Raw genomic sequence first — 15,598 nt, forward strand, 5'->3', positions numbered from 1 at the left:
CCTCTCCAATGCAAATAGAGAAATAGACATCTCTTGATAGGAGAGGAAAAATTCTGCATTCTTGCAGTCTATTAGAAAGAATCATAATGAAGAACCGATAAAATAGGGTTGAGATTTTCAAGTTTCTTGCTTTTAATACAATCTGTGTTTTGATTAGAGTACCAGGAAGAAAGTGTACCAAAACAACAGAATGAAGGAAAATGTTTGCTATGAATAATGAAATCATCTTGTGATAACTTCAGCCTTCCGTTATTTAGGCCAAAACCCAAGTTTATTGGCTCTGCCTTCAAAATACATCCAGAATCATTGGCCTCTTCTCACTGCCTGTGCTGGTAATGCTGGTGCTCCCATTATCCTCACCTGGATTATTAGACCCTCAGAAATGGTCTACCCCTTTCCACACTTGTGATCCCCCCCCCCGCCCCGCCCCTGCCAGTCTCTTCAGAAGAGCAGCTGGAGTGATGCTTTAAAAATATATCACATCATGACTCAGCACTCCATACCCTCAAATAGCTTCCCAATTCTGGATGGCCTCAGACCACCTTACCTGCCTGCCTTTACCCTACCCGCTTTCTAACCTCACCTGCGGCAGTTCTCCCCCTTCACTGCAGACACAAGTGGGGCCTTCTCGCTGTTTCCTGACCATGCCAGGCTTGCTCAGCCATAAGGAATTTGTCCAGTCCCTCTGCCCAGAACAAATTTCTCCCAAATGTCCATATGGCTTATTTCCTTACCCCCAAGTGTCCATGTGTCTTCCTTCCTTACCTTTTTCAGATCTTTGCTCGGATGTCATCTTATCAGCAAGATGTTCCCTGACTTCCCTGGTCAGAACTGAATACCACCCATTTTGGCATTCCCCATTAGCCTTCCCTCTTGGTTTTCTCATTTATTGAATACATCCTCCAGCCAGAATATAAGCTTCCTCAGGGCAAGGATTGTTGTGTTTTGTATCACAACTGTATCCTCACGGCCTGGAAGAATCTCTGACACATTCATTCTTTAGTATTTGTTCAATGAACGAATGCCATCTTATCTTACTTCATAGAGCTGTGGGGATTCCGTTAGATCAGGGGTCCACAACTTGCAGCTGACTGCTTGTTTATGCAAATAAGTTGTTGAACACAGCCATACCCAGTGCATTTATGTGTTACCCATGGCTGCTTTTGTGCCATCATGGCAGAGTTGAATGATTACAAGAGGGGCCTGTAAAGCCTAAAATATACACTGTCTGGCCCTTTACAGAAAAGGTTTGCTTCTTCCTAAGTTAGATGCTGAATGGCAAGCACTTAGCGCAGGGCCCTTGGCACAGAGACTGGACGATAAATGTAACCGGCTGCTATAGGTTTTGTAGTTTCTATTATTGTCACTGTCAAAAGGACAAGTGCACATGGCCTGAAGACATGCATGGCTTTTCATAGTTATGACTGCTCTGTGCCTCTTCATATCAAAAAAGGTAGAATGCTTTCTTTGCTTCTGCCGTGCATTCCTTCATAATTTGAGCTCATAAGTAACGAATTGAGAAATGAATAAATTGCCGTTTATGGGTTGACTCGGAAAACGTGGAGGCTGTGTTTAAACAGCTAGCGAGGAGTGGCTCTGCTAGAGGTGGACTCAGGCGGTGTGGTTTGGGTATCTATCTACATTCCTGACACGGATTCCATGCTACCTCCTGGTAGTTTTTGAATAAATGAGTGTATGTTGAAGCTTAAATGTTTTCAAGATAACGTAATTTTTAATATCCTAAAATTTACACATTGTCATGATAACTAATGTTTTTTTGTATATTCCAGGGAATAAGTCACAAAGGGAGGAGCTGGACTCCATCCTCTTTCTTTTTGAAGTAAGTGTTTGTTAAATTCATTTAGCTTTTAAGATTCTTGTTGGCTGTTTAATTTTACTTGAAGACATAAAAAATGATGGACATGTATTTCCTTCCCTCTACTTTTACAAACAATGCTGCAAAGCATATTCTTGTGATTTTTAATTTTTTTTTGCAAACACGTGGGAGAATTTTTCCTGTATGGTTACCTAGATGTGAAGTTGTTAGATGGAAATGTATCCACATTTAAAATACTGATATTGCCAAATTGTTTTCAAAAAGGTCATATAAACTTATATGGAAACTTATATGGAAGTTGTATGTAAATTTCCCTAACCAACCCTGGAGATGATTTTTTTAATATATATAAAATATATATTATATATATATATTTGCATATATATAATGCAAACTGACATGTTGAAAACCCACTGTTTTCAATATGTATTTTCCTGACTACTAGTGAGATTGCAATCTTTGTATGTGTCTGTGTGTCCATGTGTGATCACATATTCTTTTCAAAGTTGGATCAATATATTTGGGTGTGGTTCTTGATCTATTAAGCTTAAAGTCTTTCTTGTCCGCATGTATTAGACAAGTGGCCAGATTACTGATACCTTGAGAGTTACACTAGAACTAAATTGTGGGTTCTGAAAGTTAATTGTTGGTTATCTAGAAATTATTCATGGTTTGAAGAGACACGTGCTTAGGTTGGTGTGAGATCAACTTTATGACTGTAAAGGGAAGGCCTAATGTATATTTGTTGCGGAGCTGGCTGGAGGGAGAGGCCAGGGGAGAAGGCTCTCCATGGACTATTTGGGTTTGTGGAATAAAACAGATCTGAAGACCTCCTGACCAGTACCTGGCTCATGGCTGGCACTCAGTGACTGTGGTTCCCCTTTCTCTCCTTTGAGGACTGTACTCCTTCCCCAGAGTAAGAGACATTGATTTACTGTATATTTTATGGTGGTTATTGTGTTTCCTGTGGTAACCCTCCTTGAATGAAATTCCACAGAGGAGCTGTCTTTAACAGGAGCTTTAATTAAGCCTGTCACTTGAATATATATCTACTAACCATTATTTGCTTGAACTATCCCATTAATTTAAATTATCTTATTTATGTAGCAGTTGATACATTTACTAAAGAACCTATAATATATATGCAAGTTTTGAAGCATAGTGCTAAAGTCCATTCTCTTGACACCCACTCCCCTCCCTCATTTTAAGAACTAGACGTTACCTGGGTGCTTCTCCTTGATCCTGTTCTTTTTCTCCTCTGAAGGCAGTCACTCCTCTGCATTATGCTGTTACCCTTCTTTTTTAAAAATGCTTTTTACCACAAATATTCATATCCCTAAACAATGCAGTTTTGTTTGGTTTTGAGTATAATAAAAATGGTCTCACATGGTACATAATCATCTGTGGCTTGCTGTTTATGTTCAACGGTATTTCTGAGATTTATCTATGTTTGTGAATTTAGCTCAAGTTCATTCATTCCATCCCCACTGCTGGATTAAGTGAATATGTATGATTTATTTAATTCCAAATTTTGTCTGCAGATTTTTTTTTGTTTTCTTGGTGGACAGTCAGATTGTCTGTTAATAATGACAGGCTTGCCAGTTAGTCTGTTTTCTTGTCTTACAGTGCTGGCCCTCCAGTACGTGGATAAACAGACACAACAAAGATGGTCATCCTGCTTCTGATTTAAAGAGTTCTGTTAATGTTTCATCATTCAGGGCTTCCCCGGCCTCCTGATGTTTTATTAATGAAGTTTTCTGTAAATTTTCAGTAGATACACTTTATCAGATTAAGTTTGCTTCTATTTCTAGTTTGGTAAGATTTATAAAAAGTCATAGATAGGTTTTGAAGTTTCCAAATATATTTTTTTTCTTTATTAACTGAGATAACCATGTGATGATTCTTCATGAATATAAATGTGGTGAATTGTAGTTCTGAATTTTGGAGGCTAATACTTTGCCTTTTTGGATCTATGTTCACATCTGAGGTTGGCCTCAATTTCCCTTCCTCACTTTGTTTCTGAATGATCCTGATATCAAGGTTGTAGAACCTGGTGTCAAGTATTTCTTTTTCTATTTTATAAAACAGTTTGCATAAGACTGGAATGATCTGTTCCTAGAATGTTTTTTAGTCTTTCCTGTAAAAACCTTCTGAAACTGGTCCTTTATTTTTTGTTTTTAATTGGAAGATTTTAATAACTCATTCAATTTCTTTAATCATTTTAGGATTATTTTAGGATTATTCAGGTTTTCTTTTTTTCTTGATTCAGATTTGGTAAATTATATATTTTTCTAAGAATTTTAGGAATTCTAAGAATTTTTGATCACCAGAGTTTTAAAATTTTTTGGTGTAACCCTTCTTTTGAGGGTCATAATTCTTTCAGTTTTCTCTGCTCCGGATTAATCTTCCTTGTCTTCAGTTGTTATGTATATTAGACATTGTATTAGCAGCAGTCGCAGTAAAATACTTGTGTCACCCTTTACGGGTACCATTTTACTAGCTTCTCCTTACCACTGCAGCAGCTTTAAACTCCGTTCCCCCTCTAATTGTTCCTTTAAATGCCTTTTCTCTCTGGCTTCTTTTAAAATCTTTTTCTTAGTCTTTGGTGTTCTGTAGCTTCACCACAAAATGTCTAGTTGAAGATTTCTTGTCTTGCTTGGTATCTATGCATTTCCTGTATTTCTGGATTTAAATCCTCTGTCATTTCTGTAAAATGCTCAGCTGCTATCTTCTCAAATGTTGACTCCTTTCTGTCCTTCTGGTGTACTTCCCAGGATTCTTATTTAAACCTTGATCTGTTCTCCATGTCTCTCAAGCTGGCTTTCGTCCTCTTTCCCTGCATCCTTGTGTTGCATTCCGGGGAATGTCTTCAGTTCTTCTGTGCAGTGCGTGAACTCCTTCATTTGGGGCTCATCTGCTGCTCAACCATTCTGTTGTGTTTTACATCTCAATAATTTTTATTTCATGTTTTAACTTCCTTAAATTCAGTGTTCATATTTGGCCTGTTGCTTTTAATAGGCTCTTGATCCTTTTTCATTTTTAGACCTCTTTTGTGTTCTTAAACATTTAACATGTAATATTTCATGTTCTGTATCTGATCATTCCAGTATCTAGGTAAAGTCTTCAGTTTGCCTAAATCTGCTGTCTCTCACGATGGCTTCTTTTCTTGCATGATTTGTGGTGGGATTTTGAGACCAGATTTAATTGAACATAGATTTAATCTGTTTCAATTCCTGTGTTTTTCTGGAGGGTTTGTCTTTCTTTGCCAGGAGGCTGGGAGTGTTCTTGGTTGGAACCACTTTGGCTCCATTTGAAGGTTCTGGTTTATTAACGGAATCTCAGGTTCAGTTCTTCAAACGTACCATGTGGTGAGAACTGGGGTCTGGAGGGCACAGACATCTAGATCTAGAGAGCCTGCAGTGAAATTTGTGTTAGTTCTCTGGCACCCTGAATTGTTTCTCTTGAGCTTGTTGCTTACAGATCAGGTTTTGGCCACTTCCTTCTTCTTACTTCCTTTCCTACCATTTTTTAAGTCCTTTGTTAGTTTCCCAATGTCCTCTAAAGCCCAGAAATGTTTTGAGAATTATCTTTGCTGTCATTAATTGCAAGTCTTGTCCTGTAGCAGGAAAGCCTGTCAGAGACAGAGACTGTAGTCCTATACCTCCCACAGAGGAGATTTTAATACCCTCTCCTCGTGTCCAGAAATTCTAGATTAGGGAGGGTGTTATTACAGATACATTACCATCTACAGAGGATTAGTTGCCTATATAATAGAACAAATATATATTATTCAAAGCTTCATAAAACTTTCATTTTGCATAGTAAATATGAATGAATAATGAACCAGCATTACTTTTGTTTATGCTTATGTTCTCTTTCTGTCTCTGGCTTTAGAAGGTAGGTTGTAATTTGTATGGTTCATTTTGAAAATTAAGTAACTTCATTGCTATTTTCTTCAAGTTAGTGCCATATAAAGAGGTGGTTTATGAGGATTCGGAGGTAAATACTTATCAAGGTGTAAATAATTGGGGAAGGCTTCCTTTATAAGAGGTAAAATTATTAAGACATGTTAAATCACAGAAGGGATATTGTGTAAAGATAGCCTATAAATAAAAAGTGGATTGGAAGAAAGCAGAGAGATGAGAGAGTGAGGAAGGGTTGGAAGGAGAGTGTGTAGGGAGACCTGCTGCCTGTCTCTGTAAGTGGGGCGATTTGGAAGGGATCCTTTGCAAAAGGAGGCAGTAGTGTTTAGATGGAATGAGCGACTGGAGACCTTACAGTGCTCTGATGAAGCAAGTGGTGTGCAATCAAGCTGCCAACCCCGCTGAAGTTGCGGTTTCAGGCAGCAGGCAGGCCTTTCTGTCTGCCTTTATCTCCAGCAGGAGCACTTGTACTCATTGAGGTTGACCTCCAGACACCTTTGCCTCTGGCTGCAAATCTGTGCATCACTTTGGTTGCCGCTTCATGGGGATGTTTGTCACATTTTTTTTTTTTTTTTTTTTTACTGAGGTTCACTTGTTAATTTTACTCTTCTTTTAAAAATATATTTAATCTATCATTGCCATGTGTTTCAAGTAGCAGTGGGGGATGATGGTGTGGGACCCCATAAGATGAATTTACATTGCCATCTTGACCACAGTGTAAGTGTTGTACATGGCCATCCTGTGTCATCCTTTCCTTCTGAAGTGGATTCTGCCTTCCCAGTTTTTATCAGTGGAAGACTGGGGTCTTTGTTGTTGTAGGTGACTTGTCCAAGATTGCACATCTATCAAATGGTAGATAGAGACTTAACCTCTGGTCTCACTGTAGAACCCATTTTCTTAACTCAGTGCCATGCCACCTACCATGTAGGAGTCTCAATACTCTCCTGCTTTTAAAGCTATATTCCACAGGCCACGTCTACCAATATGTATCTATTCTTGTATAGTTCATTCATTTATTACACACATTTATTGGATGCCAACTACGTGTTTCAGGCACATTTCCAGGTGCTGGAGATACGGTGGTGGGCAAGTCAGACAGAACCCCCTGCCCTCATTGAGCATACGTTACATTTCATACTAACGGAAGCATCCACAGGTAACAATGGACTTAGGCCAGAGCTCCAGTAATGACCTTCTGAGTCACAGAAAATTCTGAATGGCCCTTTGTAGAAGGGACACTTTGGTGGCAGCCCTTGAGGTAGCTACCTACACAGGGGAAAAGGAGGGCTGGTGTAGAAATGTAAGGCACCTGGTGAATGGGCTTCAAGGTCAAATAACTTTGAGAACCTTCTGTATTTGGTAGTTAAGAGGTTGTTTTAATGGTACAGGGGATTTGTTTTAATCAGGTGTGGTAAGACAGGCACACAGACATGACAGTGGTTGCCATAAAGGAAGAAATATTTATTGTACTCAAAGGAGTATGATAGAAACAGGAGGCATGTCCTGCCAGCAGGGCTATGAAGAGAGAACCAGAGAGCACACAGAGAGCAAGCAGAGAGAGGGGAACTGAGGGTGGGAGTCTTCATTGTGGCTTTTGAGGGAAGGAATGGGCAAAGCAAGGCAAGCAAGTTAAGCAGGTTTAGGATTGGATAGTTTGAATAATTTTGGCAGGCTCTGGGCTGTAGAGGGGGCCCCTAATGGTCTAATACCTAGTCCCCAGGTGATTTGAGCAGGAGGATAGTGTCCCAAGTCTGAGAGCCCATAAAAGAAGGTGGTTGTGGGAATGGATTTTGGTTTGGTTGGTCTGCCTGTCAAAGGCATGTTAGCGGGTACTGTGTGCACGACTTGGCTAATCCTGGGAGGGGCAGCCTCTCTGAGGTCAGCAAGATGCCAGGTGTTAGAGCATCAGGAATACACAGAAAATGAGAGCATATAGTGAAACAGAGATGTTGTTTCAAGCTGTCTGCCATGTCATATGCCATTTCCCTTTGGCACAGAAATGCAATCGTTTGGAGTTACTCATTTATGCTTAAGGAAATTCTAGAATTTGATAGCAAGACATTTCCTTTACCCCACCCCCTCACCCCAGTTAAAATATACATTAACAGAAGAGGTTTAATTTCAAGGCTTACACATGTTCTGACCTCCGAATGCTACTCATTCATCTATTTTTCCAAAGATCACAGAGTTAGACATCACAGATATATAGGACATTTGACTTCTAGATTCCTTAGTTTTAGATTTATCCAAATTACCCCACCAGATTAAATAAGCCCTGTTTTTTCCTTCCTAGAGACCTGCACAGGTTCTTTATAGTTCTTACAGTGTGGCCTGAGCTGGGCTAACATGAGCCCCTGCAGGGTCCCTGCGTGTTTTTCTTCCACATGTTGTTGGGGGTGTTGTTCTGTGGAAGTGCTCTCTCACACACACACTGCTTTGCTTACTGCCCCTTTACCTCTTTTTGCATAGTTTTACTCCTGCCTCTTGGTTTATGCAATTCTTTTTTCGGGGACTGCCCTTTGCTCTCCTCATCCTCTGGCCCATACTTTCCGGCTCTGTTCAGACCCATTGATTTCTTCTGGCAACTCCAGCTAGAGGTGCCCATTTTTTTCTGTGAACTTGTATAATACACTCCCGTGTTACCATTTCATTATAGCTGGATGTTCTTAGTTTTCCTTGAAGGTGGCTCTACCTTAGCTTCCTAATGAGACTGTAAAGTTCCTGAGGCCAGCAACCATTACGTATAATCCTTTGTAGCCCCCCTTCCCCCCCCCCAGTGATTTGCACCTGTTTATATTTATTGTGAGATTAAAGCCTCTTAAATTCTCATCTTATCTCCCATGGGGTTGTTATTTTTATGTTAACATTTTCCTTCCTCACCTAAAACTCTGGATAAAAGAAATAGGAAGAAGGTAGCTTTAGATCAGGCATTGATCCTGCTGAGCTGTGTGGCCTTGAGGTGGGTACTTGCCCTTTCTTTACCTTGGCTTCCATGTCTGTAACGTGAAGGAGTGGGACTATATAGCCCTGAGGTCTCTTGAAGCTCTACCAACCCATGACACTACAAATCAGGAAGTTCACAGGCAAGTCTTTTAGCATGAAATTTAATTTCATGCTTCTGTTTAGTTTTAAATACTAAATCAACTTGACTCTGACTAGCCTTTGCAGATCTAAACATCTCAGTTGCTTTTTGTCTAGGGCAGCTCTGTTCAATAGAACTCTCTGCAATGATGGGAATGTTCTGTGTTGGTGCTATCCAGTTAGGTAACCACTAGCCACGTGGGCTGTTCAGTGCTTGAAATGTGGCTGTTGTGACTGAAGTTTTAATTTTAAGTAATTTCATTTGATTTAAATTTTAAAATTAAATAGCCTCATGTGCCTAGTAGCTACTCATTGGACAGAGAAGCTCAATAGTCTATCAGCAGAGATTGTTACCTTATTTCTCTTTGCTAAACACTTGGTTAAATCCTCAGCATGTTTGTGTCCTCATAGGGCAGGGGTCTTAAGGTTTAGGGTTTTACTGACATGGTTTCCTTGGGCTTCTCAGGCTTTGTTACCAAAGTGCCCTTGGCTGGGGGGAAGCATGGTTCCAAAGTGGCCCATGCAAACATAAAATTGAAAAGCCGCACACAGATTCATTCTACTCTTTTCATGCTTGTTTTAGGATGAAAATAATACTTTAAATAAGGGTCAAATTAAGTAGTACTTCATCTCCCTGTCACAGCTCCCATCTTCCCTGCACTTACTCGCCTCACCCCAAGATAAAGAAAACACTTCGAGTGTCATTTCAGGAAGATGTATGCTGTTTCTCCTCCTGCCTTGTTTCGGTGGGGGAGATTCGGGTCGGAGAGGCCTGGGTGCTAGGGGCAAACCGCAGCAGGTGAGCCACCCAGAGAGTGCCGATGGTCTGGGGGCTTCTTCAGGGGCACACAGAGGAAGGGGAATAAACTATGGTCACTAGTGTTTGTTTCTCCTTTACTATTGAAGATGAAGTTGGTTGTTTGACATTTACTGTAGGCCTCCAACCTACCATCTTCTTTCCCTCTCTGTGGTGTGGAGGTAATGCTGGATTGGAGGCAGGCTCGTGCATACAGATTCTTGCTGGGTGTAGTTAGTTTGGGAGTCATAATGGACCGGCAGTGAATCCAGGCTGTAGTGGAAGCTGTCTTACTTTAATGGAATTCAACACTGGTTCTCTTGTTCTTTATTGCTCCAAGTGAGCTTATATAGATAGCGGGTTTAGCCTCTAATTCTTTTCCTCAAAATAGGGGGAAAGGATTTTTACTAGCTTTTCTGATAATAGTAACATAACTGGATCCAGTGCAGTGCCCAGAGTTGTGCAAAAGAAGGTGAAATGAATGGCTGGTTTTCACTCTCTGTACAGTTGCTTTGTATTTGCTGTCAGTAATTTGAGTTTTGATATTTTTTCCAATATAGATGGAAATTATAACTTTTCACACTTAATAGCATCATCCTACCTCAGATATTAATAACAGAGAAATTTCCTGAAGAAAAACTAGAATTATGAATATAATAGGATTGCAAATAATTCTGAGATGTTTGTTTCCATTTCTCCCCTCCCCCAACCTCCCCCCACCTCATTTTCCTTCCCCCATCTTCTTTCTTCTTCCTTTGGTGGAACTGCATATCTTTTATAACTCTTTGCAGATGAAAATGAATCCGAAGCTCCTGCAGGGGTTCAGTGGAAAAGCTTAGACTGAATCATAGACAGACCAGCACATTCAGGGCAGGTATCCAGCAGGATTATATATAACGTTCTTTTGCTTTCTTTATATAACGGCTGACACCTTTTCTTACGAGCAAATACCACATAGCAAGACAGCAGAATTGTAGTTTTGCAATTAACTGGTTCCACAGCCCCTGCTTTCCTTTGCTTTATTTGTTATGACTTATTTCAGACGGTCCAGTGTGCAAACATACTTCCACGCTACTCCCTCCTTCTCATGCTGAGTGAAGGACTTCTTTCCACAAACCTCTCATGTTGTTATTGCTTTTTATTTTTTCCACAAGGACCACTTTACTGTTATTGAGTGGAGGAGGGACAAGAACAAATAAAATGAACAAGAAAACCAGATTCTTCTTAAATCCTTGGAATTTAAGTTCTTATTGAGGATTTCAAATATTTCGATGCTTCCATGGATTTTTTTTTCTTTTAAAAGAATGATGCCAACTTTAAATGCAGCTCCTGGGTCACTGCAATAATTCTAAATGACTGATTGCAATTGGGAAAAAAAACAAACAACAAAACTAGTGTTAGTTCACATTCCATGGAGAACATTTTAAAAAGAACTGAGCCAGTAGAGACACCCATCTCCAATCCCCAGAGCTGTCCTGAATTCCAGTTGGTGAGCAAAATCAATGCCACTGGTGGTCCTGACCAGAATGTTAGGTCACTTTTTTATGACATGAGGGGTATATTTTAATGTGTTACATGTATTTTAAATGATAAGAGAGGTATGTATGTAATTGTTCTGGCTTCATAGCATTAGTCATACTTGTGCTTATTAATGTTGAGCCCTTGATTGGGAACAACTCCAGATGATAGCAGTATTGTTATGGTATAGTGTGATCTGCTCCATGATAATCCTTGAGGCCCCTGTGCAGGGATCACAGTAGAGGCCCGGATGGCTAGTCGTGCCCTTTCTCATTTGTCTCACATGTTCCTCGTGGTGGTGAGTTAACTCAGAAATCACTCCTCCGTTCTGTGCCCTGTAATGGATACTGGGGGAATAATAAAACATAGGCCCCAGGCCTTTCATTTCTATAGCCTGTGGTTATACTGCTGTCCGCTTTGAATCATGAAATGTTTATGATCTCTGCAAATGGGAAGATGGAAACAAAATATAAACATCCAGTCCTTTCTGGGGATTCTTTAAATGCATTGCTTGTGGTTAAAATTTGATTATCTTATTACAGCATGTTAATAATTTGAATTAAACTACAAATGTCTAAGTTGAAAGGAGCCATTTTCAATGGATGTTTTAACTTGAAAATTTAATATTTAAGCCTACAGTTTTCTTTATGCCTTGAAACTTACAGGTGAGAAACTTGGGATTGACCCAACAGGATATACTGAATTACTCAATTCACCTTGGGGGAAGGGAAACTGGAGACATGTTTGTGGAAGTCTGAAATTACATTCTGGTGATTATCTGTTGCAGCCCAGATGCCCTGAGCTTCCTGGCATGCCAGCCTCTCTCACGTAGTGTGCTGCTTGACTCGTTGGTAACTGACACTCTCAGAACAGGTCCCCTGGAAGGTAGCACTAGCAAATGCTTCCAGGAACCCTTTAAGGGGCAGATGGTAGAAACGGCATCAGGGCTAAATATATGGAAAATTCACAATAGCATGTTGTATTCATTGGTAGAAGAGCAGAAGATATGTAAAGAGTTTTTTTCTCTCCCTTTAAATTGATTTGAATTAGTGTGTTAACACGATTTGGATGAGTTGGTTTCTTTTTTATAAATCCAGGAGAGAGTTGTACAAACATATGCTATAAATTTTCGATGGCTTGTTTTGTTTGGATGTGTAGTGTGGTGCCTGTTACAGAGTGACACCTAGTGTTTGATGTGCTTGTGACACTGGCCAGGTTGGAATGAGAGTCTGGCTTGAAGTCTGCATGCAGTGCACCAGCTGTTCTTGCAGACCTTGGGCATTCACTGAGTGAACTTGGCAGAGTGGCCAGTCTTGAGGCGATTGTAGGTCTGTGACACTTTCTGCTCCTTTTCTAATTTTTTTTTTTTTTTTAAGATTTTACTTATTTATTTGAGAGAGAGAGAGAGAAAGCACATGAGGCAGATGGAGAGACAAAGGGAGGGGGAGAGGCAGAGGGAGAAGCAGGCTCTCAGCCGAGCAGGGAGCCCCATGTGGTGCTTGATCCCAGGACCCCGGGATCATGACCTGAACCGAAGGCAGATGCTTAACTGACTGAGCCACCCAGGCACCCCTCTGCGACACTTTCTAATTGTGTTGAGGCAAGCATTTAAATCCTCTAAGTTTCTGGGATGGTGGGAACCACAAGGTGGCATCTCACTGAGGCTTTGTTAATTCTCTACTCATTACTTAACTGGAAACTCTCTGGAAGTGATATTTTTGTATTTTGTAAAAAAATGGCACAGAAAAGACTGCTAACTGGTTATGCTGGTACCAAAATTGAAAAGACCTGAAAAATACAGTTTTTAGCCAGAAAATAGAAGCTTGTATGAAATGAAGAAAAGTATGGCATGTTTGCTTGTGACTGAGATTTCCCATGTAAGATCCTCGTGTGAAAAGAAGACTCTTCTTGAATTTGTTTTAGTGAGTGCTTTATTCAGAGCAAAACCATATATTGGGGGTAGAATTATATGCTACTAATTTGGGGATTTGTGAAGGTCTCTGGATAGTTGCTCATTAAAAATAAAGAGTCTAGTGAAATTTGATTTTTGTTAAAAAGATATTAGACCTTTGCATGATCTCAAGCAAAGTGAAAAAATAACCTCTTACAGTCTATCAAGTGCCTACACTTCCATGTTTTTGAATATTGCATTTTTAATATAATGAAAATGGTTTCCTATTTGTATCTGTCTCTTTTGATCGATATTGATAGTACTTTTCTCCACTCCATGGTTCTGTACATCTCATGCTGGTGCTCTTGAATACCCTCTTTTTCCCACAACCTTAGCCTTTGTTCAGAGCTTCAGTCTTCCCTCCTACTGGAGTATCCTGATAACTAGTCTTTTGGTCTGTGATCTTCTGCCCCTTCTGTCTCCCTCACCCACCTGGATTGCTCTTTGTATAATGTAATTCTGATTCCTTTGGCCTTTAAGATGAAGACTGAACTCCCTGCCAAGATGTTCAAGGCCCTTCCTGATCTGGCCTCTGCCTGCTTCTCCATCCCTTGTCACCCACCTTACTTTTGCTCCTACTGGCAACAAAGCAGCAGGGTTTTTGGTTTTTGTTTTTTTCCTGCTACTGCTTAGTCTGCCTAAAATGTCCTCCGCTGCCTGGCTTACTCCTGTGTATTCTTCAGGATTCAGTTCAAAGGTGATCTCCCTTTGGAAGTGTGCCTTGTCTCTACTCACTTCCTTGTGCACGTACTGACATCTCTGATGTTCTTGCCTTTCCCCCTTAGGGCTATCATTTTTAGAGCAGGAACAGTGTCCTATGTCACTTTATCTCTGATCCCTCACATGGTACCTGGCACAAAAGGGACACTTAAGAATACTTATTAATGAGTCAAATAAACAGTTGATTTAAAGGAAATTTGTTTTAATTACTTACACTACTACCAATTCAAATCCCCATGTATAGCTTAGTGATTTGCAGTACTTAGAGATGCTTTTGTTGTTATGAAATTTGTTTTTCTTTTCTTTTATATTGATTTCTTCCTTAAATCACCTTCTATAAACTTTTTGAGTTTAAACTTATTTTTGTTTATTTCATTCTGGTATTATAGAAAATTAAACTCTACAGATTTGCCTCTTTTGTAGCTTTGACCGATTTTTGTTCTACAGCATTCACATTGTTAATAATCTTCAGTCTGTAATTATGGGTGTTTTTTTTTTAACTTGATTGTTGCTCACAAGAACAAAGTCCCTCAAGAACTTGCAAATTTTTTTAGTTTAAACTCTCAAAGGTGGACGTGCAGTGCATTGAGTTTACTTGTGACTTGTGCAGCTCCTACTTTGAGGGTTTATTCACATGGCTTAGAAAAATAACTTTTGGTAAATTTTCATTAATATTAGAATCTGTGAAGTGAAATTTTGTCTCTCTACATATATATTAAACCACTCTTAACTATATTCAAAGATGTTGTATTGTACTGTATGGCCTCTTTTATCTGTCAAAGATAAAGTGTATTAAAACCTCCTATGATAAATGTATTTCCCCTCAGTTACTGCATTTCTTTTATTTTCATGTACTTTTTTGTTTTATTTTCATGCTATGTTATTGGTTGCCTAAAGGTTCATATTATCACTAAATTGTGAATTACATTTTTAATCTATTTGAAATGATTCCCTTTGTCCCCCTTAAAGCCTTTTCACTTGATATTAATACTACTTTGCTGTGTGTTTGTGCCCATGCATGCCTGAAATGTCATTTTCTGTACTTTATTATTAATCTTTCTGCCTTTGAAAGCCAGTTCTGACTGACTTGGTCTTTGGTAGAGGAATTTAACCTATTTGTATTTATGATTTTTTGTGTGTGATAATCAACATTTTTGGTTTTTCTTCTACTTTTGTTTTTTGAGGGAGAGGTCACTTTCACTTTATGGAATATACTTTGTGATTTGGAAAATATACTTTCTATTTTCTATCCTTCCAATAATTATCTTTATTAGTATTTTTTAGAATGCAAATTTATTTATTTATTTTTAATTTAAATTCAGTTAGTCAACATATAGTACATCATTAGTTTTTTATGTAGTGTTCAGTGATTCATTAGTTGTTTATAATACCCAGTGTTCATCACATCACGTGCCCTCCGTAATGCCCATCACTCAGTTACCCCATTCCCCCAGGCCCTTCCTTTCCACAACCCTCAGTTTGTTTCCCAGAGTCAAGAGTCTCTCATGGTTTATCTCCTTCTCTGATTTCTTTCCATTCACTTTTCCTTCCATTCCCCTATGATTATTTGTGCTATTAATAATTGTCTTTAAATTAGCAAAATACTTTTCAAAACTTTTTTCTTCTAATTAGGCATAGCAAGAGTAAAGCAGTACTTGATGATAGCCCCATGCTTTTACTTTAATCCCATATATTTTTTGTACTTCTCACTTCTCAGCTATTTTAAGTATTTTATTTCCAGATTGTTTTATTATAATATTTTTAGAATGTTA

The 15,598-nt window shown here is 39.2% G+C and overlaps 1 protein-coding gene across 8 annotated transcripts in view; it reads left to right on the top strand.

Moving 5' to 3' along the window:
• RALGAPA2 (Ral GTPase activating protein catalytic subunit alpha 2) overlaps nucleotides 1-15,598 on the top strand; it is a 334,693-nt gene that overhangs the window by 31,801 nt on the left and 287,294 nt on the right. For all 8 annotated transcript variants that reach the window (XM_036085370.2, XM_036085371.2, XM_036085373.2 and 5 more), the window contains exon 3: nucleotides 1,791-1,840. In XM_036085370.2, the coding sequence (XP_035941263.1) occupies nucleotides 1,791-1,840 (50 nt within the window). The remainder of the gene's footprint in view (nucleotides 1-1,790; nucleotides 1,841-15,598) is intronic.

This window comes from Halichoerus grypus, chromosome 10 (assembly GCF_964656455.1).
Source record: "Halichoerus grypus chromosome 10, mHalGry1.hap1.1, whole genome shotgun sequence".
Classification (NCBI taxonomy): domain Eukaryota; kingdom Metazoa; phylum Chordata; class Mammalia; order Carnivora; family Phocidae; genus Halichoerus; species Halichoerus grypus.